This window comes from Bufo bufo, chromosome 3 (assembly GCF_905171765.1).
Source record: "Bufo bufo chromosome 3, aBufBuf1.1, whole genome shotgun sequence".
In the NCBI taxonomy this organism is placed as follows: domain Eukaryota; kingdom Metazoa; phylum Chordata; class Amphibia; order Anura; family Bufonidae; genus Bufo; species Bufo bufo.
This window is the reverse complement of record NC_053391.1, coordinates 26098962-26123078: the sequence shown is the minus strand read 5'-3', so window position 1 is coordinate 26123078 and position 24117 is coordinate 26098962. Positions and strand designations below refer to the sequence as shown.

Sequence of the window (24117 nt, the reverse complement as noted above, 5' to 3'; positions counted from 1 at the left end):
TGCCAAGGTACACAATGGGCCTACCCAGTTTATCTAATGATGAGGAAGACCTGGAGGACCCGGACAGACCTGGAGTGGGCGCTGACTGAGGATCTTGCACCGGATTAGGGCACCATTCCGTGGAATGAAAGATGGACTGGCAGATGGCACACAGGGGAGCCTTCAGACCTGCGAAGTGCCGGCAGAACAACTCCATGTCCAAGTCTGCCCAGTTGGACATGAACTGAAATTGATTCAGGGCTGCGGCGGCTTTGGCAGAAAACGAATGATGATAATCGTAAAATGCCGAGCCGCCGTACTTGTGCCCCAAATCCGTAATCCGGTACAAGTAAGTATCTAATTCTTCCCTGCGATTGGGATGGGCGGAGCATATTACATCCCTGTAGAGGCTGAAGGCCAGGACGAACTTGGAAACCGACAGCTTCCTATTTAACCGAGCATCCTTGGCCTTCAACACCACGGAAACCTCTCCGCAATTAATCACCCGGTTTTCGGAGATATCCTGGGAGGCAATCAAAATGGATGCTAAATTAACGTCCTTGCCTGCCAAGATATCCTTTTTAATATGCTCTGGAATGAAATGGGAAGGAGCAATTTGGGGGGTGGCAGAAGGCCTACCTGCAACGTCCGGAGGAATGGCAAGAATGACTGCCGAACCCGGATATTGCGGTGAGGCTGCTGGTCTGGATTCTAAAACCGCGACCCTATTCTGGATGTCCGTGACTGAGCTAACGAGTCCGGTGATGGATGACTGGATCTGAGCTAGAGCCAGCCGGATGGAGTCGCTATTGGACTGCTCCGCTGTCGGACCCGGAGTGGTCATCAGGAGCCGGTATAATTCGGCCTTGCGGGCTGTCGCGGGATGCCGGATCCCCCTGCGATTGAGTTCGGCGATTAACTTTGGCACAGTCCAGCTCCTTAGAGATGTGTTGCTATAATGCCCCGAGACGGATGATCCTGGCATGGAGAGGTTGTCCTCCATATCGGACATGTGAGATATGATAACCTGGGTAAAGAAGGGGAACTTAAGTCTACCGGAAAACGAAAAAGAAGCACAGATGGAAGTGGTAGTAGCGGCCGAAAGAAAGTGAGAGACTGAAGCGTGTAACGTGACCAACGAAAGAACCTACCTGACGGAATGTGAACAGATTTGGAAAGACGACTTCCAAAAACCCCGACCGATTAAGTGGAGAACTGATAAAAAGAACGGATTTGAGTATCAAACTGATACTTAAACCCTAACCTAGTGACCGTCTCTGAGCCGACTTACCTGGAATTGCCTCGAAATTCCTAGATGAAAACGAAGGAGAGAAGGAAAAATAACAACTGCCCAATCTAAAGGAAGGAACAACCGACATCAGAATAGATGAAAACCCTAAGAAAATGCAGACAAAACCTGGCCACTCCAGGAACATTGACAACCTGGGCGATCCAGGAACATTGACAACCTGGGCGATCCAGGAACATTGACAACCTGGGCGATCCAGGAACATTGACAACCTGGGCGATCCAGGAACATTGACAACCTGGGCGATCCAGGAACATTGACAACCTGGGCGATCCAGGAACATTGACAACCTGGGCGATCCAGGAACATTGACAACCTGGGCGATCCAGGAACATTGACAACCTGGGCGATCCAGGAACATTGACAACCTGGGCGATCCAGGAACATTGACAACCTGGGCGATCCAGGAACATTGACAACCTGGGCGATCCAGGAACATTGACAACCTGGGCGATCCAGGAACATTGACAACCTGGGCGATCCAGGAACATTGACAACCTGGGCGATCCAGGAACATTGACAACCTGGGCGATCCAGGAACATTGACAACCTGGGCGATCCAGGAACATTGACAACCTGGGCGATCCAGGAACATTGACAACCTGGGCGATCCAGGAACATTGACAACCTGGGCGATCCAGGAACATTGACAACCTGGGCGATCCAGGAACATTGACAACCTGGGCGATCCAGGAACATTGACAACCTGGGCGATCCAGGAACATTGACAACCTGGGCGATCCAGGAACATTGACAACCTGGGCGATCCAGGAACATTGACAACCTGGGCGATCCAGGAACATTGACAACCTGGGCGATCCAGGAACATTGACAACCTGGGCGATCCAGGAACATTGATAACCTGGGCGATCCAGGAACATTGACAACCTGGGCGATCCAGGAACATGACAACCTGGGCGATCCAGGAACATTGACAACCTGGGCGATCCAGGAACACTGACAACCTGGGCGATCCAGGAACATTGAAAATATGGGTGAACCAAGGACCCTGAAAAATGAAAGGACCCTGGAAAATGAAAAGACCATGGGACAGAAGTAGATTGAGACGACAAAACCGGCTGTCACAAAACAGTAAATCGAAAATGTCCCTTGTACCTGAACCTGCCAATTCTGGTATTATGATGCTGCCCCTTTTTTTTTTTGTACAGCCTAAGTATAGCTGCTCTGAGTTAAAATGGGCATGTATATTAAGGGCGGTTTTTATTTTTATTTTATTTTACCGCAGATAAACTGTTGTGGGTTGTGGAGCACTAATGAGCTGCGCCCCTCCTGAGACACAGGAGTACTGCCTGCATCATAAAACCACAATTGAGAGCACCTTCTGAGCTGGAAGCCCTAATAGCATAACTGGAATCCAGGAAATATTCAGGACTCAGACTATGCTGAACGAGCGTGTCTATTAAAGTTATCCTGAGCCGGCATGTGACCGGCAGACCGCAGCAGCTAAGATGCCGCTCCCCCCAACCCAGCCGCCCGCAGCTCTGAGAGCGGACATGCTGGGGGAGAGCGGCATCACAACCCCGCACCCAGGGCTGGAGACCAGGACGGGCATGAGGCACAGCTGGAACGGAGCCGGCTGAGCCCCGATTACCTGGCAGACTGCGTGTAGCGATGCGGACGTCGGCGGCACGTAACCCGGAATACCGGAAGTAAGGAGGAAGGGAGCACGATACGCTGCTGATGCGTTAGGCTCGGGCGCCTGGCTGAACGGAGGGAAGGGGACTAAATAGCCAGACGCCCCTCCCACAAATGCAGGCTGGTAACAGCCTTATAATGAAAGAACTTGACCTGAGTTAAACGCAGATTTGTTTAGCTTGGCGTCCATTTTGTCTTCTTCTCCTATGTATCTTTACTTTAAGAATATAGGGGGTCATTTGTCAAACTGGTGTAAAGTAGAACTGGTTTATTTGCCCATAGCAACCAATCAGATTCCACCTTTCATTTTCCAAAGGAGCTGTCCGAAATGAAAGGTGGAATCTGATTGGTTGCTTTGGGCAACTAAGTTGGTTCTACTTTACACCAGTTTGATAAATGACCCCCATAGTCTGTGATTTTTCTCTAATCTGTTTTACAATTATCATTTTATAATAAACCTAGATCAAGCTATATTTTGGGACTGCGAGTAGGAAGAAGTCTGCTTAAGTAAGCATGATATTATGAAATGTACAGAAAGTGATGAGCGAATCGACTTGTCCTAAACTATAGCGAAAACATACACCACCTGCTGCACTTATTTTTAAATATAGTTTATATATAGTTACATATTGTTAAATACAGCAATTAAAATAACCAGTAAAAGAAATTGTATTGCTCACAACATAGAAAACAGTATTAAAAAATGGTAGGAATTTGTTGTTTAACAATCAAACTATTCTATATCCTTAAGTGTTTAAAAGAGCATGTCATCCGAATGTGTAGATGAGGCCGCGCCTTGTGTATCGTCTACCACATTCACAGAGACGTGTGATTGTCCACATAACAATAGTGAGAGATCCTCACCTGGACATTAGCCTCACAATGACAACTACTTCCATCATTCAGATGGTAATTCTCTGCCACCCAACCCAAATAACAGTCTAGGAGCTTCAGGGGAAACAAAAAAAAATGTACTATGTATAAGAGTAGGGGGCACTCAATTATCTGGGTCCAAATGGATAATAGTAATATACAGCTATAATGAATTTCAAAATTGATTTATATTCAATCACTTCTAAAAATGTATCATACACATATTACATACATTAGAGGCGCCAACATAATTAATAGAAAAAACACTCAATATATAGAAAATCTAAAAAAATAGAGAGAGGAAAAGCACACAACCCTGGTTGATATAGCAACTCTGACCATCACAATTACTCCAGATGATAGCTGGCAGCGTGGTGCACAATATATTGTGAACTCCGTGTATTGTAGATTTGCTGCCAGTAACTCAGTGTCACAGCTAGGTAAACAGATGTATTTCAGTCCGTGCTGCTATAATTGTGTCAATTGTTGTGTTTAAATCCGTAATCCAATCCACTGTGCTGATATGGCAAGGTCCAAAGCAAAGGTAAAAACGGTATGTGGCTATGTAGTATTAATATTATTTCACCACAATTACGTTACTATTGTCCTATACTCTGCTGTATCTGGATTTCATATTGGTATCAGGCACCCTATGACATAGTGGTGAGGTGGAAGTAGCATGAGGAGGCCACCGAGTGGCACAATGGCAGAGTCTGGGGTTGGTGGCAGTATGAGGAGGCCACCAAGTGGCACAATGACAGAGCCTGGAGATGGCAGATGCAGCAGCAGCATCATGAAAAGGCCACCGAGTGACACAATGACAGTGTGTGGAGGTAGGGGCAGCAGCATCAGGAGGAAGCCACAGATGGGCACAATGGCAGAGTCTGGAGGTAGCAGCATCATGAGTAGGCCACAGAGTGGCACAATAGCAGAGTGTGGAGGTGGCAGCAGCATCAGGAGGAAGCTTCGATTTGTCACAATGACAGAGTCTGGTGGTGGCAGCAGCATGAGTAGGCCACAGAGTGGCACAATGACAGAGTGTAGAGGTGGCAGCAGCATGAGTAGGCCACCGAGTGGCACAATGACAGAGTGTGGAGGTGGCGGATGTAGTAGCAGTATCATGAGAAGGCCACTGAGTGGCACAATGACAAAGTCTGGAGATGGCAGCAGTATAAGAAGGCCACCGAATGCCACAATGACAGAGTATGGAAGTGGTGGGTGCAGCAGCAGCATCATGAGAAGGCCACCGAGTGGCACAATGACAGAATCTAGAGGTGGCAGCAATATGAGAAGTATAAAGTAGTAAGCAGCACTACAAGTCCTACCATAGGACATAGCATAGCACTTCTCCTGGTTTCCGATATTACGGTCACCTCCACACTTTGTTATTGTGCCACTCTTTGGCCTCCTGATGCTGCCGCCACCTCCAGACCCTTTCATTTTGCCACTTGATTTTGTCTGCATGCTGCTTCCACCTCACCACTATGTCATAGGGCCAATATGTGGACTTCTCATGCTGTTACCACCCTCCCCAGTCTATGACGGGGTGGCTATTGTCCTTGTTTGGCCTTCTTGAAATTTATTTGACCTTTCTTCTGATCAGTCAGAAGGAAGGAAAAATGAGACGGACAACGGATCCTGTCTGTGTAGCAGCTGTAAGGCCTGTATGGTCCCATCAGAATTGGCTTATGATTTGGTAGCCAAAATCAGGAGTGGGTACAAAACACAGAAGACATGCAAATATTACCTTCACCTGTCATCTCTGTTTTGGATCCACTCCTGCTTTTTTTGGGCTTTAGCAATACTGATGGATTACTGAGCAAATGCTGAAGGCGTATGCTCCCCAGACAGGATCTGTTTTTTTGGGGTTTATTGTTCTGATGTATCAGAGGAAGGGCAATATAATCAGTGATGTCAACACAAACTTACTGCTGACACCCTCTCCACTCTGTCAGGGGGGCTCTACATGTATAAGCGTTTAATAGAACAGGTTCTGTAGACAGCTATGTGGAATTAGCTGACGTAAAGGATTGCGCTTCTTCTTGGCGCTAACATTGACCTGTAAGGCTGAGTTCACACCTGAGTTATTTGGTCAGTTTTGGCCCCTTGACTGCCCAAATAAGTGAAGTGTGCAGTGATTCTGATAGCGACGCCTGTCATACAGACTCACAGTATTATTTCACTACCACAGCACACTCCCTATGCGTGTTACTGCAAGGCAAAGTGTTCCACACCACTATAAAGGCTCTCTGTAGCCCAGAAATAGCAATTTTTATCACAATTCGCTGCGAATATATTCGATCAAAGCCAATTTTTTTGTAAAATTCAGCAAACCAGCCGAAACAAATTTTTGAGAAATTCGCTCATCTATAGTGACTATCCTCTTCTTACAGTTTATTAAGTTCAAGACTGATTAGTAAATAGTCACATGAACTCAATAAGACTGAGGGAAGTTATGATTATACAGTCAGGTCCATAAATATTGGGACATCAACACAATTCTAACATTTTTGGCTCTATACACAACCACAATGGATTTGAAATAAAATGAACTAGATGTGCTTTAACTGCAGACTGTCAGCTTCCATTTGAGGGTATTTACATCCAAATCAGGTGAACAGTTTAGAAGTTACAACAGTTTGCATATGTGCCTCTTACTTGTTCGGGGACCAAAAGTAATGGGGCAATTGGCTTCTCAGCTGTTCCATGGCCAGGTGTGTGTTATTCCCTCATTATCTCAATTACAATGAGCAGATAAAAGTTCCATAGTTCATTTTAAGTGTGTTGCATTTGGAATCTGTTGCTGTCAACTCTTAAGATGACATCCAAAGAGCTGTCATTATCAGTGAAGCAAGCCATCATTAGTCTGAAAAAAACATATAACCCCATCAGAGAGATAGCAAAAACATTAGACTTGGCCAAAACAACTGTTTGGAACATTCTTAAAAAGAAGGAACTCACTGGTGAGCTCAGCAACACCAAAAGACCCGTAAGACCACGGAAAACAACTGTGGTGGATGACTGAATAATTATTTTCCTGGTGAAGAAAACACTTTTCACAACAGCTGGCCAGATCAAGAACACTCTCCAGGAGGTAGGTGTATGTGTGTCAAAGTCAACAATCGAGAGACTTCAATAGAGTGAATACAGAGGTTTCACCACAAGATGTAAACCATTGGTGAGCCTCAAAAACAGGAAGGCCAGATTAGAGTTTGCCAAATGACATCTAAAAAAGCCATCACAGTTCTGGAACAACATCCTATGGACAGATTAGACCAAGATCAACTTGTACCAGAGTGATGGGAAGAGAAGAGTATGGAGAAGGAAAGGAACTGCTCATGATCCTAAGCATACCACCTCATCAGTGAAGCATGGTGGTGGTAGTGTCATGGCGTGGGCATGTATGGCTGCCAATGGAACTGCTTCTCTTTTATTTATAGATGATGTGACTGCTGACAAAAGCAGCAGGATGAATTCTGAAGTGTTTCGGGCAATATTATCTGCTCATATTCAGCCAAATGCTTCAGAACTCATTGGACAGCGCTTCACAGTGCACATGGACAATGACCCAATGCATACTGCAAAAGCAACCAAAGAGGTTTTTAAGGGAAAGAAGTGAAATGTTATGCAATGGCCAAGTCAATCACCTGACCTGAATCCAATTGAGCATGCATTTCACTTGCTGAAGACAAAACTGAAGGGAAAATGCCCCAAGAGGAGGCCACAAGCAGGAACTGAAGACAGTATTCATGAGTAATTATCAAGGGTCACAAAGAGAACCCCCATTAGGATCATCATTCAGATGAAAACCACATGGAAGCTACACTAGTAGTGACCCAACATTCAAACCGGCTACTCTGAACAACCCGCAATTGAGGAAAAAATGACTCACCCTCAAAATGACATACTTCATGTGAAGATTTAAAACCTTTCTCAGAGGAGTATTAGAGGATCCTGATTTCCTAGAAGAATAATGTAAGATCCTCACCTGTCTCGCACTCCGGTGTGACCAAAAATGGTCCTCGTGGAGCTGCGGGACAGGTTATACCTGTCTCCATTGATACACCAGCTCCGAGCCCTTTGCGAACTGACGCGGGGATGCGTTCGCATGTGCACCGGAGGGGAAGACCGCATGGCTTTCGGGAACAGCTTGGCCGGGCAAGTGGCAGTACGCTGCGGCCGAGCTTGTCTCCGTTGCCTGTTGCGGATTCCATTCCGGTGTCCATGTCGACGCGCTCGCGCACTCTCGCAGGGCCTGTCGTGCATCCGCATTTACGTTTGAAAACGTGTTCTCAAGGAGATATGCGGTCAAGTGTACGCGCTTCTTATGCGCTTCGCCGAACAGCAAAGGGAATAGCACATGGCCGCAAGTTCAAAGCAGATTAGGGGGCCGGCGTTGGTCTAATTGACTAATGACCAACCAAAGCCTTATACACAGGTGTAGGGCAGGATCATGACCTATGGGGAGTGGACACTTGTTACCATTCTACTAGGGAGGATATAGGTAAAGTCGAAACGTTGCATTGCTGCTGATGTACTAATAAAATAAATTGGATTTTTAGACAATCGGAGAGTGCTGTGGACATCTTTATACTCCAGCAGTACGAGAAGGCCACCGAGTGGCACAATGACAGAGTCTGAAGGTGGCAGCAGTATGAGGAGGCCACAGAGTGCCACAATGACAGAGTGTGGAGGTGGCGGATGCAGCAGCATCAGGAGGAAGCCACAGAGAGGCACAATGACAGTGTCTGGAGGTAGCGGCAGCATGAGTAGGCCACCGAGTGGCACAATGACAGAGTCTGGAGGTAGCGGATGCAGTAGCAGCATCATGAGAAGGCCACTGAGTTGCACAATGACAGATTCTAGAGGTGACAGCAGTATGAGAAGGCCAGCAAGTGCCACAATGACAGAGTGTGGAGGTGGCGGATGCAGCAGCATCATGAGGAGGCCACCGAGAGACAAAAAGACAGAGTCTGGAGATGACAGCAGGAGCATCAGGAGGCCACAGAGTGGCACAGTGACTTAATATGGAGATAGCAGTAGAAGCATCAGGAGACCACACAGTGGCAAGGTGACATAGTGTGGAGATGACAGCAGCATGAGGCGACCACAGAGTGACCCGGTGACAGAGTGGGGAGGTGGTGGAACTACCAGTACCCGCTGACGAAGATGGGTAAAAGAAGGACCACTTGGCATCAGATGTGTGGCATCAGACGGGTGGCAGCATCAGAATAGTAGCCAGAAGAAACTGGTCTCTTTTGTCAAGTTTTGGATGAGGCTCCATGGATGATCTAGTTTGATGCATCAGGCATTGATTGGTGGAAATCCTGGCTGATCCACGCCTGATTCATCTGGACAAAGGTCAGCATTTCTACATTTTGGGTGAATAGACGAGTTCTTCTTGGGGTAACTATGGCCCCTGCCGCACTAAACACCCGCTCTTATGCCACACTACTGGACGGGCAGGACAGCTTTTCCAGGGCAAACTCGTTTCAGTTGCGTCCACAAATACAGTTTGGCTGCCAGTTGTCCAGTGGATCTTCAATCACGGCTGGCAGGGTGCACTCCAGATATGCCACCACCTGCTGGTTCAGGTACTACTCTATGCCTAGCTGCTGGTGAGTAGTTTTTTCACTATGCGGGTGAAGAAAGCTGCTCATCAGCGTCTCTAGACTCAAGTTGCTGCTGATAGAGCTGGAACTGCTCCTTCCCCCCACTCTGCAGCCATGCCAGAGAAATGTGACCACAGAAGGCCCCCCGGTCAGACCTGGCGCAGATAGACAGAGGCCAACTGACTACATAGGATGTCTCTTTAGTAGGTTAGTTTGTCCTCCCTCTCAGTGGGTTTAAAAAAGGCCCCTAGTTTGGACCCATAGCAAGGCTCCAACAAGGTCATACCTCTGCCAAATGGTAAAAATTCTGCTGTCACTACACAAGTAAGTGAGCATGCCGCGGGCCATTTGTGCAAGTGACCCTGAGGGACTCCCTGCCTCCATCTCCACTGCATACTGCCACGGTGTGTCTGGGTTCTCTGTCTCATCTTCCTCATCGCCCTTTACCTCCTCTAGCTGCCCCTGGTCCTCCTCTCCTGTCACCTGAGTATAAAAACCACCAATTTCACTACACATTGCCTGTGCTCAAATGTCCGCCTCATCCCCCTCCTCCTCTTCCAGTTCAGCCCCCACAGGGCTCATCTGGCGGTAATATCTAGGCGCTCCAGTCCCGTGACCAGCCAGATTTACCAGTATCTGTTCCAGGACATAAAGCACTGGAATGATATCATTCACGCTGAATACATTTTTCATTTTTTATAAAAAAATGGCACTAAAGACTTTACCACATATAACTGCGGCGCTGAACACAGAATACATTTTTCATTTTCTACCAAAATACATCACTAAAGATTTTACCACAAATAGTACTGATACACAGAACGCTGAATATATTTTGCTTTTCAACCGAAATATGTCACTAAAGATTTTACCACAAGTATTACAGCTACTAATAATGCTGAAAATATTTTGTTTTTCTACCAAAATATAACACTAAAGGCTTGGGAATCTCCACCTCGGCTCGGCACAAGCTATCAGATCTCTGAAAGGTGCAGAGTCCACCACTTATTAAGGGAGGGACTGCAACACCAGCAACTTGGACAGGAGCACGTTCAGCTTCTGTGCCGTTGGATGCATGCACACATACTTTTGTCTTTTGGCAATTGCTTCGGTGATCGATTGCTAATGGAATGACTGAAAAGGAGTAGGAGGAGCAGGAGCATCAGGACCAGCAGACAATGGGAATGACAGACAGCTCCCTTCGGCTGAGGTGGTGAAGCCTTGACTGCCTGAAAAGGTTGCTGGGGCAGGTTGGACCACAACATCAGATCCACGGTTCTCCCAGGCCACTTTATGGTGACGCTGCATATGTTGGTGCAGGGCTGTGGTGCCTACATTGGCACCCTGGCCACACTTTACCTTCTGCCCACATATTCTACATATTGCCATGTTTACCTCCTCAGGCATCTTAACAAAAACTGTCACACCGCCGAGTAGGTGATTTTACCCCCAACACTCCGCACTGACTGACTGCTACCGCCGCTGCTTCTGTGAACCCGTGCAACATTCCTTAATAAGGATAAATTTTAATAAGAATAAATGTATTGTTTTCTACTGAAATACGCAACTAAATGCTTTATCACGTATAACTGCAGCCCTAAACACAGAATAATGTTTTTGTTTTCTACCGAAATACGTCACTAAAGGTTTTATCACAAATATTACAGCAGCGCGGAACTCTGAATTAATTTTGATTTTCTACCGAAATACATAACTAAAAGTTTTACCACAAATATTACTGCAGCGCTGAACACTTTTTCAACATAGAAGTGCTGCAGCAGTGAATGAGAATGTATATTTCTTTTTATACTGATATACGTCACTAAAAGTTTTTCAACATATAAGCGCAGCAACGAATGGCGAACTTAAATTTATTTTTCTACTGATAAACGACACTAAAGGCTTTTGAACAGATAACTGCAGCTCTAAACGCAGAATATATTTTTGGCCACAGCTATTTATAGGGCTGTGACATCACAGGGCTGGCTGGCAGCTGATTGGCTGCATGCATGGCATTAAAGGTCATCCCGCCTTTCCAGAGTTCCTTTTCCCATGTCCTCACACGTGTAGACGCCATTTTATCCTCCATTTTAGGAAAAAATGCAATTCGTTACCATGGAGCGTGAGGAAATTTGCATTCGGTGCGAATCAAATTTTTCCTGAAATTCGGATTGAATTAGAATTCATCAGCTTCGATTCGCTCATCTCTATTAACAAACAATGCTGGCACATGTTATGTTTTTTCAGATTCCAAAAAATTGCCCCTTATTGGGGGCTGACGGTGTTGGAACATAGTGTTATGGGATAAATACATAAAAGAAAAAAAGATTGCTGGGGAACCAATCGTACAAAAATTATGCCTTAACAGCAGGGCTGTTTCTAGAGCCAGATGGGCAACCGCATGTGGTGCATCAGAAGGGGTGCTGAAAGGATTTGGACCTTTCTAGACCTCTACGACAACCTTGGTTTGAGACACTGACGTCAGGAGAAATGTTTCTCAGTTGGCAATAACATGACACACACACAGGTATCACTGAGAAACACTCTAACTTTCTTATGCTATCGCTTGGCCTTATATAGGCAGTAGAAAAGTTTGCATAACAACAGCGTTAAACCAATCATAAAGATAAACATTGGTGCTCATACAGATACTACCGGAACATCCATTTATGGTATGTGGACGTGCAGTAAGGAAAAATAATAGGTTTTAATCACTCACATATAAGAATGTACGCAGTTGTGCCGAATGACCCTGAATAAGACAAGAACGTTTGGGACAGATAAGCAAAAATAAACTCACAGCGGGGGAAGGTGAATCCCCTCTTAGAACCAAATTTCTTAGATAATATGGTTCTTACCCTTGCCCTTTTCCCTGTATACCACCAGATATTTTCTATATCCTTCATGTGAGTTGTCTTCAGGATTGGGCAGCAGAGTCTCATAAAATGACATATTTGATACTCCTTTCATTATCAGTTTCCATACACATGGTATGATACATGTTGCAACTATTGCTATTACTATAATAATTATCAGGATAATGATTCCCAACTGTACAAGTGCCTGTTTCCAGTTAGTGAACCTGCCAAAATACTGATCCCAAGGGTTATCGATACCTGAGTTTCTTTTGAGCTCGATTGATAAATCCTCGAGTTTCTTTATTGCCAGTGTGACCTTACCATTAGGGCCGGTGTTGTTGGGTATGAACATGCAGCATGATGAGGGGTCTGTCAATACCTTACAGACACCACCTCTTTCTGCAAGTATCATATCGAGTACCATGCGGTTTTGAAATGTCATAATGGAATCTGCCTGTAACTGTTCTGCTACACCCTGTAACGCATCCATTACAAACCTTTGTTGATTATAGTAAATATAGTTGATTCAGTCTACATTTTTGTTGATTGTTATGTGGGGAATTATGGATTCAAATCCTGCTGCCACCTGACCTCTGGCTTTCAATTCATCAGGGACCCCTCTTGGGACGCCTATTGCGTCTATATACACATAAGGATCAAAACTACCCATGGGGAGTGATATTTTGGTCCTTGTCACTCTTCCTACACTAGGGGTCTATTTTTCACTAAATATGTGTATATTTATTATGGTTTTAGCAAGAGCAAATTCACCTTTCCAGGAATTCTCTAGTCTAGATCTTATCTTTCCATCCAATCGAGTATACTTGATTCTGTGTGAGGGAGGTATCTGTTTCACTGTAAGTTGCACAGTATCCTTCAGTGAAATTACCCAGGGATCTTCCTTGATCTCCCCCTCTGTGGCAGGTATAGTTACCAGGATAGATATGTATGCCTGCACCAGGGCGGGGAGTTATTATGAGGAGTGGGTATTTCTTCTTCCATTCTTCTCATGCAGACTGGTTACTAGATGAATTTGAGAAAAATTGCAAAAAACATTCCTCAACACTAAGGGCACAGTACCTAGGTGAGGTTTAGCGGTCCCACATACTGTATATAACAATTAATTTTATTTACTGAAGCTGCACTGTACTTCATCCATTCTAACCATAGGTTGCCATCAGAGAAACCCAGTTTCTGCTGCCAGGGTATCCTCATAGGTAGGGTCAGAAATAGCCAGTATGTTTCCTAGGGACTGTATATGGCTTTTTAGAGGGTATGTTTGTTTCTGAGGGTATGTCCATTCTGAGGATTGACACATATCTCTTATTTCAAAGTGTTTGGTGATCATTGAAATCTCTGAACCCCCCCCCCCCCATGTCGTGAAAGTACCATCCCAGCACGTAATCTCCTTCATCACCTTTGTTCGGGTTTTCTGTGTTTATAATTATTTTCATCTCAGACACCATCTTAGGGCATGCCCACCCTGTAGGATATAGGCTAACATCTATGTGACAGTCCCCTCCGTTGATAATTGTCATTCTACTAATCAAGGATTTACCATTCTTATCCTTTCGATTAAGGGCATTCTGTGGTTTATACCCCCAGTCTTCTCCTGTATTCCATCCTACTGACCCCCAATATACGCATCTATTACCCCAATAAGGGTCAGTAATACAGATATAAGCCTGTCCATTCTTATAGGGGTTGCCGCATCTCGTGGAAGGACTGCACTTTATTATGTTGCATAAACAGAAGGAGTAAGTTGCAACGTGAGTACTGGAGGAATTGTACCAGAAGGTAGTGATTCCACCTTTCTGAGTTATAGCAACTTCAGCTTTATTATCCTCCGGCAGAGTCATTAGGATCATCAGTAATCACACAGTCCAAGTGGATCGTCTGTGCCATCTTCCAGAATTGAGGGAGTGCATCCTGGTGGAGGTCAGAGCTGTCTGCTCCCGTTAGTACCTCACTTTGTCCTTTTTCGAGGTCAGGACTGTCTTTTCCCGTTATTACCTCCTTTTGGGGTGCCTCCTTTACCAGTTTCACTCTGGTGGCGTGGATCCAAGTAGGTGCTTCTTCCATGAGTACTGCTGTGCGGGTCGCGGCTACCACTGTAGTCGGTGGTCAGAAGATGAAGTTTCCTGCGAATTTTCCTTTCTTTAATTTCTTTATCAGCACGATATCTCCCACTTGGAATGGGTGAGTTGGTTCCTGTGGAAGACAAGGAGACTTACAAGCAACTTTTTCCTCAATTTCACTTAGGGCTTTAATCAATCTGGTTACATTGGTGTTTGGGTTGCTCCTCAAACATGTGATACACCTTCCCACATAATCTGACACTAACTGTTTAATGCCTGTAATATAGAAATTCTGTGGTAATAGCATGTGTGTTGTTTGAATGCTGTTGTGTCACCTGTTGCCGCTGTTTTATTTTTTGTTAAGAAAAAAGATGGTTCTTTAAGACCTTGTCTGGATTTCAGGGAGCTGAACCGTATCACGATTTGTGACCCATATCCGCTTCCTCTGATTCCGGACCTGTTTAACCAGATTGTTGGGGCTAAGGTTTTTTCTAAGTTGGATTTAAGAGGGGCATACAACCTAGTCAGGGTCAGGAAAGGGGATGAATGGAAGACGGCCTTCAATACCCCTGAGGGTCATTTCGAGAATTTGGTTATGCCCTTTGGTTTGATGAATGCTCCGGCCGTCTTCCAACATTTTGTGAACAGCATTTTTTATCATGTAATGGGGAAATTTGTACTGGTGTATCTAGATGACATTTTGATTTTTTCTCCTGATTTCAAGACTCATCGAGACCACCTACGTCAGGTCTTGCTGATTGCAAGAGAATAAATTGTACGCTAAACTGGAAAAAAGTGTGTTTGCGGTTCCGGAGATTGAATTTCTTGGTTTTCTTCACTCCGCTTCTGGTTTTCGCATGGACCCTGAGAAGGTCAGCGCTGTGCTTGATTGGGAGCTTCCTGAGAATCAGAAGGCGCTGATGCGGTTTTTGGGTTTTGTCAATTATTACAGAAAGTTCATTTTGAATTATTCCTCTGTTGTTAAGCCACTCACTGATATGACTAAAAAGGGGGTAGATTTTTCTTCGTGGTCGGTAGATGTGCTTAAAGCCTTTTCTAGTATCAAAGCGAGTTTTGCTTCCGCTCCCATTTTGGTACAACCTGATGTCTCTCTACCTTTTATTGTTGAGGTGGACGCTTCTGAGGTGGGTGTGGGTGCGGTCTTATCTCAGGGTCCCTCTCCTGCCAAATGGCGACCGTGTGCCATTTTCTTAAGGAAACTCTCCTCTGCAGAGAGAAATTACGATGTGGGAGATAGGGAGTTGTTGACCATCAAATTAGCTTTTGAGGAATGGCGCCATTGGCTAGAGGGTGCCAGACACCCTATTACCTTGTTTACAGACCATAAGAATCTGGTCTACTTGGAATCGGCCAAGCATCTGAACCCGAGACAGGCCAGATGGTCTTGGTTCTTTTCTAGGTTTAATTTTGTTGTTACCTTCCGCCCTGGGGTTAAAAATGTGAAGGCCGATGCCCTGTCATGTTGTTTTCCGGGAGGGGGGGTCTTTGAAGACCCGGGCCCCATTTTGGCTGAAGGGTTGGTCGTCTCTGCTCTTTAACCTGATTTGGAGGCATAGGTTCATGCAGCCCAGGCAGAGGCTCCTGATCTTTGTCCCCCTGGGAGGTTGTTTGTGCCTCTTGCTTTACGACACAAGGTTTTTAAGGAGCACCACGATACTGTCCTTGCTGGGCACCCGGGGAGTAGAGCCACAGTGGATCTCATTGCTCGGAGATTCTAGTGGCCGGCTCTTCGTAAGACGGTTGAGGGTTTTGTGACAGCCTGCGAGACCTGTGCTCGTGCCAAGGTCCCTCATTCACGGCCATCGGGTTAACTCCTACCTCATTCCTTCACGTCCTTGGACGCATCTGTCCATGGACTTCATTACGGACCTGCCTCATTCTTCGGGAAGACTGTGATTCTGGTAGTAGTGGACCGTTTTAGCAAAATGGTGCATTTCATTCCCTTTCCTGGGTTACTTTCCTGGGTTACCCAATGCATGGCATTCCTTGAGACATCATTTCTGATAGGGGCACGCAATTTTTTTCCAGATTCTGGAAGGCCTTCTGTTCTCGCTTGGGGGTTCGGTTGTCGTTCTCTTCTGCTTTTAAACCGCAGTCGAATGGTCAGACCGAGCGCGTCAATCAGAATCTGGAGACATATCTGCGCTGTTTTGTGGCGGAGAATCAGGAGGATTGGTGTTCTTTTTTGTCCCTTGCTAAGTTTGCTTTAAATAACCGTCGCCAGGAGTCCTCTGATAAGTCACCATTTTTTAGTGCATATGGGATTCATCAGCAGTTTGGGACATTTTCTGGAGAGGGGTATTCTGGTTTACCTGATGAGGAGAGATTTTCCTCGTCTTTGTCATTTATTTGGAAAAAGATTCAGGGTAATCTGAAGAGGATGAGTGAGAGATATAAGCGTGTGGCGGATAAGAGACGTGTGCCTGGTCCGGACCTGAATGTGGGTGATTTGGTGTAGTTGTCTACAAAGAATATCAAACTGAAGGTTCCCTCCTGGAAGTTGGGTCCTAAGTTTATTGGGCCTTACAAGATCTTGTCCGTCATCAATCCCGTTGCCTTCCGTCTTGATCTTCCTCAGACTTGGAAGAACCATAATGTTTTTCACAGGTCCCTATTAAAACCTTATGTCCAACCCACTGTACCCTCCTCTTTGCCTCCTCCTCCGATTGTTGTTGATGGTAATCTTGAATTTAAGGTCTCTTGGATTGTGGATTATCGCATTATCCGCGGTTCTCTCCAGTACCTCGTTCATTGGGAGGGTTATGGTCCTGAGGAGAGGATGTGGGTCCCAGTGGCAGACATTATGGCCACTCGTCTAATCAGGGCTTTCCATAGGTCTCATCCTGAGAAGGTGGGCTCAGAGTGTCCGGAGTCCACCTGTAGAGGGAGCAGTACTGTCACCGCCAGTTCTGTGAGAAGGTCTGTTAGATGTTCTTCTCTACCTCTTGCATGACGTTCTTTGTTTGAGTTTCACTTTGTCATCTCCTTTCCTTCTCCCAACTGTCACCTATTTACACTAATTGTCTCCCTTTATATTCCCTCCCATACTGCCTCACTTTGCGGTTTATACTACTTCCTGGATGAAATGTTCACTGCTGGAGGCTGCTACTACTGATTCCTCAGATAAGTCCTTTTCCTTTATTTGTGTTTCCTTGCTGGCTTGATTCTAGGTGACCCTGACTCCGTCCGTATTAAGTGCAGGGAGCCGGTGGTCGTGTCCCCTCACTATTATAGGGTTTTCAGGTGTCACACAGTATTAGGTACGTCTACCATAAAGACCTTTGCATGGGCATAGCAGTCAGGGTGAGCTCTAAAGGTTTTATAGGGCTCACCCATATGCTCCTTAGTTTAGATGGGCCGAATGGTTCTTATCTGCCGACACATTCTATGTTTCTATGTTTCTATGTAATTCTAAATACGCAGCTGCTGTTCTTAAGGAAAGCCACTAACTCCTCTAAAATACTTTAATCAAATACAGTAGAATGTTGTGATATTGCCCATTTAATACTAATCTGGTCGAATTTGTTTATTTGAAAAGGTTATGTCTGGTTTTGCAACATTGCTCTATTTAAAAGGATATTCTGGGTATGTTGAGTTATCCCATATACAAAGGATACTTGGAAACTACTAGATTGGTGGGGTCCTACTCCTGGGACCCCTAATGATTATGAGAACGAGGGCAAGTACAGTGCTTATGAGTGCCTCAGAGCTATTTTCAGAAATCTTATAGAAATGGATGCACCAGCTGCTTGCACGCCCAACTAGACACTCTGTTCCTTTTGAGGGTCTCCATGGGACACAAGGTACTTTTTCTTATAATAGGCAAAGCAGTAAGACCCCATTGATTTAACAGTTCTCCCCCTATCCAATGGATAGCGGATAACTTCACATAACTAGAAGTAAATAGGACAGAATTTTCAAACCAAAACCAAGAGTTGCTTTCCAGTAGTGGAACATATTTAAGTTATGTATTAGAAGTCATCCTGAGTCAGCAGATCCTACAATAGAGCTCCATACCTGCCAGATTTCCAACAAACAAAGAATGTGTGAGCTCACTAAAGTGCCACAAGTTTGAGGATTATGTTATTTCTTTCCCTAGACTTTACACACCTATAGATTTTCCCTGATATGATCTTAGATGTTTTACAAAATTTGAGTTATGTCTAAAACATTCTCCACCTTCTGAACATACTTATGGTTTTTCCCCTGTGTGAATTCTCAAATGTATCACAAGAGCCGTTTTATAGTTAAAATATTTTTCACATTCAGGACATGAAAAAGGCTTTTCCCCTGTGTGAATTCTCTGATGTTTGACAAGAGTTGATTTCACAGTGAAACATTTCTCACATTCAGGACATGAAAATGGATTCTCTCCTGTGTGAATTCTCTGATGCGTTTCAAGATTTGATTTCTTGATAAAACACTTCCCACATTCAGGACATGACAATGGCTTTTCTCCTGTGTGACTTTTCAAATGTTCCGTAAGACTTGATTTCCGGTTAAAGCATTTTGAACATTCTGTACATGAATGAGGCTTCACTTCTGTATGAATTCTGAGATGTCCTTCAAGAGTTGATTTCTCTGTAAAACTCTTGCCACATTCAGGGCATGAAAATGGCTTTTCCCCTGTGTGAATTCTCTGATGTTTCACAAGAGTTGATTTCTCAGTGAAACATTTCTCACATTCAGGACATGAAAATGGCTTCTCTCCTGTGTGAATTCTCTGATGTGTTTCAAGATTTGATTTCTTGATAAAAAACTTCCCACATTCAGGACATGACAATGGCTTTTCTCCTGTGTGACTTTTCAAATGTTCTGCAAGACTTGATTTCTGGTTAAAGCATTTTGAACATTTTGTACATGAATGAGGCTTCACCTCTGTATGAATTCTGAGATGTTTCTCAAGAGTTGATTTCTCTGAAAAACTCTTGCCACATTCAGGGCATGAAAATGGCTTTTCCCCTGTGTGAATCCTCTGATGGTTCACAAGACTTGATTTCACAGAGAAACATTTCTCACATTCAGAACATGAAAATGGCTTCTCTCCTGTGTGAGTTCTCTGATGTTTAGCAAGATATGATTTCAGCTTAAAACAATCCCCGCATTCTGAACATGAAAATGGCTTCTCTCCTGTGTGAATTCTGAGATGTTCAACAAGACGTGTTTTTTTAGTAAAACATTTCTCACATTCTGAGCATGGATATGGCTTCTCCACTGTGTGAGTTCTCTCATGTTTCTCAAGATGTTGTTTACGTTTGAACAACTTCCCGCATTTCAGACATGAAAACTGACTCTCTGTTGTGTGAATTCTCTGCTGTTTAGGAAGTCTTGCTTTCTCTGGAATAGTTTTATCACATTCTGAATCTATAAATGGACTTTTATCTTTGTGATTTTTCTTGCATATAGATAGATTTTCAGAACTTGCAAACATCTCTCCCAGTCTATGTCCAGTTCTATTATTGCAAACCTGAGATGGATTATCTTCTAATACATAAGAAGGAGATAAACGTAAATGTCTGTCTGAGCCTTTTATCAAGTCTTCAGCTGAAAAAAAAAAATCATTTTATAAGATAATAGATTATTTTTTGATAAAAAGTGCAAATAAAAATATCTCAGTAACATTAAGTCAACAGCATTTATAGAAAACCTACCAAAATTAGAAATACTGACTTGCTGTTAAAAATAGACAAATGCATTATTTAAAAAGGCAGTCACCAGATTTTGTTTCACCAATTAAATTGCTGATACAAAGTTCCAATTAGGGGTCTCCTTGTAGAGCTGAACTGGGAATACAAAGCATCTCTGGCAACATACCATACTAGTCCATATGCAATAGGATAAAAAAAATGGCAAATGTAATGCACATGGTTGCCAGTTTTTCTTTACATGGTCATGACCCCACCACGCCTTTAAATGATTTGCTTACGCATAAATAAGTACAAATCATTAATTTTAATATGTATATACTTTTTACTTTGTAATATAGTTTATTTACCCTTATGGTTGATATCTATAGATTGGAATTCTAGGTCCATAAATATTCACTTAGCAAGATGGTGCTTGCCTAGAAGTTATGTCCACTGCTCCCTTCTTCTGATTTTCGATTGGGAGAATTTAAGATCTCATCACCCCAGTACTGATTTTGAAGGATGGTCAATAGACATGAATCGGTAGAAGGACCGTCTTGTTCAGTGGATAGAATCATGTGACTGGAGGTCCAATCTATAGATACTGACCACAAAACTATATTGCAAAGTGAAAAGTATACACATATTGAAAGTAAATGCGGTTTGCACACTTTAGATATTGATGATGTTTCCTTGGATAGATCATCAATTTCAGATCTGTGGTTTTCCTACACCAGGTACCCTCATGATCAGCTGTTCTTGGCAGTCAGTGATGCAGGAGACAAAACTGAGGATTGATCTGAAACAGAAGTCTCCATCTAGTGTGCAGTAACTGTGTTGGGTTCCAATAAAGTGAATGGGAGGTAAATATCAGTATGCCAGCATGACTACTACACACTACACTGACCTAGTACTGAATAACTATCTGTTATTGGCCAGAGAACACCTTAGGGGCCAAAAAACATTGCTATAGATACAGGATCTGCATCTTTTGTCATGAACAGTAGCTTAAGGGTTTCTCTGGGAAATAATAAAACAACATTATTGAGATTACTGAAATATTACCTTACTATAAATACATCATCAAGAAGAGAGCTCATGGAGAGATGGCAGAAGTGTGCAGAGGACGGCGGCTCTTAGACTGCCATTATAAACGTTGACAGGGATCTGGTAATGGATTTATAGTAAAGTAATATGTCCCTCTTCTTAATGATTTCCTCATTGTCTGAGATAAGGACTTACAGATTGGCACATGGATCCCAACAGCCCCTCGAGACTGGCACGTGGACCCAATTGGGACAACTACTACAGGTGGAGAAATGAGGATATGGAATATATTTTTTATATGGGAATATCACTAGAATCTGCTTTCTGATTGACATTGTTTCTATACACTTTATATCAGATTGGTCTAATGCCAGGAATGTAACGAAAGGTAAATTAATTATTAATAATAATAATCACCTCCATTTTCACAATTTACGTTTTAACTCTATTTTATATAATTGTCCTCCGGTATTTTAGGTTCTTAATAATTCATTTATTCAATTGGTTAGTGCACAAAATAACTTTACACAATAATTTTTTGGTTTGTTAATGATCTTTTTTAATATTATGTGCACTGATTGGGTTTGGGATAATAGTTGCTATATACTGTGCTGAGTGTGTTCTATATAGAGACCTTTTATTCTGTATAGATACCTTTTTATTATATTACTATATACAGATATCTATAATGGTGCCGGAAAGATTACCCCTGTCAGTAATCTTCTTTCCTCCTAATACTGATGCTTTGGAGAGATCCAGTGATGGCAGTCAGGATCTGTGATTGCCCGTGTTCCCGGCACAGGTACAGGTATGTAATATCACATGTATGGACACTGCGTGTACAATTACTTACACACTACTGTGCAGACAATCATCAGTCACTGCTGCCATCACTAAAGACTTAGGGCTGTATTACACTGGCTGATATTTGGCCATATAATCGTTAAGGAGCATTCATAGGAACACTCTTTAGCTATGACCTGGCTGTGTAATACAGCACTAAAAGTGCCGCCAATAACCTTATGAAAGAACAAATGTTCATCGGGCAATCAAGATTTTTAAGCATGTTTTATCATTATTTACAGGCGGCAGATCGTGCTGCTGCTGGCAAACAACGAGTCAGTATTGGGACGAGCGAAGGCATTAACAATCACTACTCCTCATACTCTGAAGGAGATTACTACATATAATAGCAGCGGTCTCCTCCACTAGCAAGCAGTTAATTGCCAATAAGGAACTTATCCTTCCCAACAATCATCTGCTACATCAGGAGGTCTAATACTTGTCTAATTCCCATTGTAAGAATTTCCTCTCTCTTACTGGGTCTGATTCTAAGGTTCAGTGCAAGAAATTAAATACAAGAAGAAGTTTATAAAATTGTATTGTAAACGGTGGAAAATAAGTGTCCAGTTATGATGGGAGTTATATGGAGATATACAAAGACACATACAGAAGAGACATTACAAGCAGAGACACATTGTCCTTATACACAGCACAGATTACAATATCTTATAATTTCTTCCACTTACAGTCAGTTCAGTGATACTTACCAGACATGGACCCTCCACACACTCAGGACTTGATCTCCAGTCAGTGTCTTCTCCTCAGCAGGTCAGTGATCCAAGTAAATTTCCTTGTTAATTCCAGCTTTCTGGGCCATGCTTGGGTCTTTTATACTCCTTCGGTGGCTATAACTTTCTACTCCTCCTCTTAACCCTAGGAGACGCCCAGTCTCACCTTCATAATCAATGAAACCTTTCATCATCAGATCTGGCTCCCCTCATTACCATATACAATGGAAGAATAATGGTGCCTCCTCATCAACTTATTTAGCATTTTCTGGCCTCCTGAGAAGGTCCTTCATTTACACATTGTATTTGCAGGGTAGAGACCTTTTGTTCACACTCTTATTTAGCATCTGTAAGAGGGATACCCCAAGACCTTTTCATATGAGAATCAGTGTAAACAATGAGCATTTTACATCCTGATTAGATAGATACCATCCAGACATACAACCACATGACTCACCATCTATAATTCACATATATGGAATACTCCATATTATATCCAGTATAACAGATTCATCATTCAAAATTACTTATTTTTTTCAGATCTCACCTAGAGGAGAAATGACTTAAAAAATATTAATTATTTTTAACAATGTTATATTTCTTGCTTTTAAGGTTGTCAGGCTAAAACTTTTCAGTTGTCAATGATTCAGTTTAGTAAGACAAAATAGCAAAATAGAACAGCTAATCCTCCATATAATTTTATTTTCTGTAAGGTTAAATTTGTAGCAATGACTACATTTACAGACATATTTTATATTATCTGTGTGCTCCCTCATAAATTTTAAATCTCTTATCACATCAGATTTTTTTATATAATACAATTACTTCAATTTCCACACTATCTGCTCTATAATTTACTTGTGACCATCACCATTATACAAGCTCAAGCTGTCCTCACCGGGCTCTCAGATCATCTCCGGTACGGAGAATGTAGACTAGTGATGATCGAGTACCAAAAAGTATTAGTGTGAGTCAGGTGTCAAAGTCAGGTGTCAAAGTCAGGTGTCAAAGTTAGGTGTCAGGGTCAGGGTCAGGTATCACAATGGCATTATTTTGATACATGACTATGATATATGACCATGTCCTAAAATGAACACTGTATATAAGGCCTCTATCACACGGTCAGTATTTTGCATCAGGATTTGATCAAAATTTGGAAGAGAAAAGCAGGAATAGGTCAAAAACACAGAAGACATGCAAATATCTCCATAACATATTACATCTGTTTTGAGCTCACTTCTGTTTTTGCATTACAAATACTGATCAGATGCTGACCAGATACTGAAGGTTTGAAGGTAGATGCTCAAAATACATGATCCACTTTTTGGACTGCTCTTCTGATGAATCAGAAGAATGGAAAAAATAAACTGTGATGTGAACAGAACTTTACTGCTGACACCCAACTGTCATCGGGCCACTACTTGAATCTTTGGCCTCTGCGCGGTTAAGTCCACGTCGATAAATTAGAGCTGACTCTAACATTGAC

At 43.3% G+C, this 24117-nt stretch overlaps 1 protein-coding gene across 1 annotated transcript in view; it reads right to left on the bottom strand.

Moving 5' to 3' along the window:
- LOC120993595 (zinc finger protein OZF-like) overlaps window positions 1–24117 on the bottom strand; it is a gene marked incomplete at its 3' end in the record, with an annotated part of 44091 nt that overhangs the window by 12326 nt on the left and 7648 nt on the right. The window contains exon 4 of the mRNA XM_040422070.1: window positions 19640–19930. Coding sequence (XP_040278004.1) covers window positions 19640–19930 — 291 coding nt within the window. The remainder of the gene's footprint in view (window positions 1–19639; window positions 19931–24117) is intronic.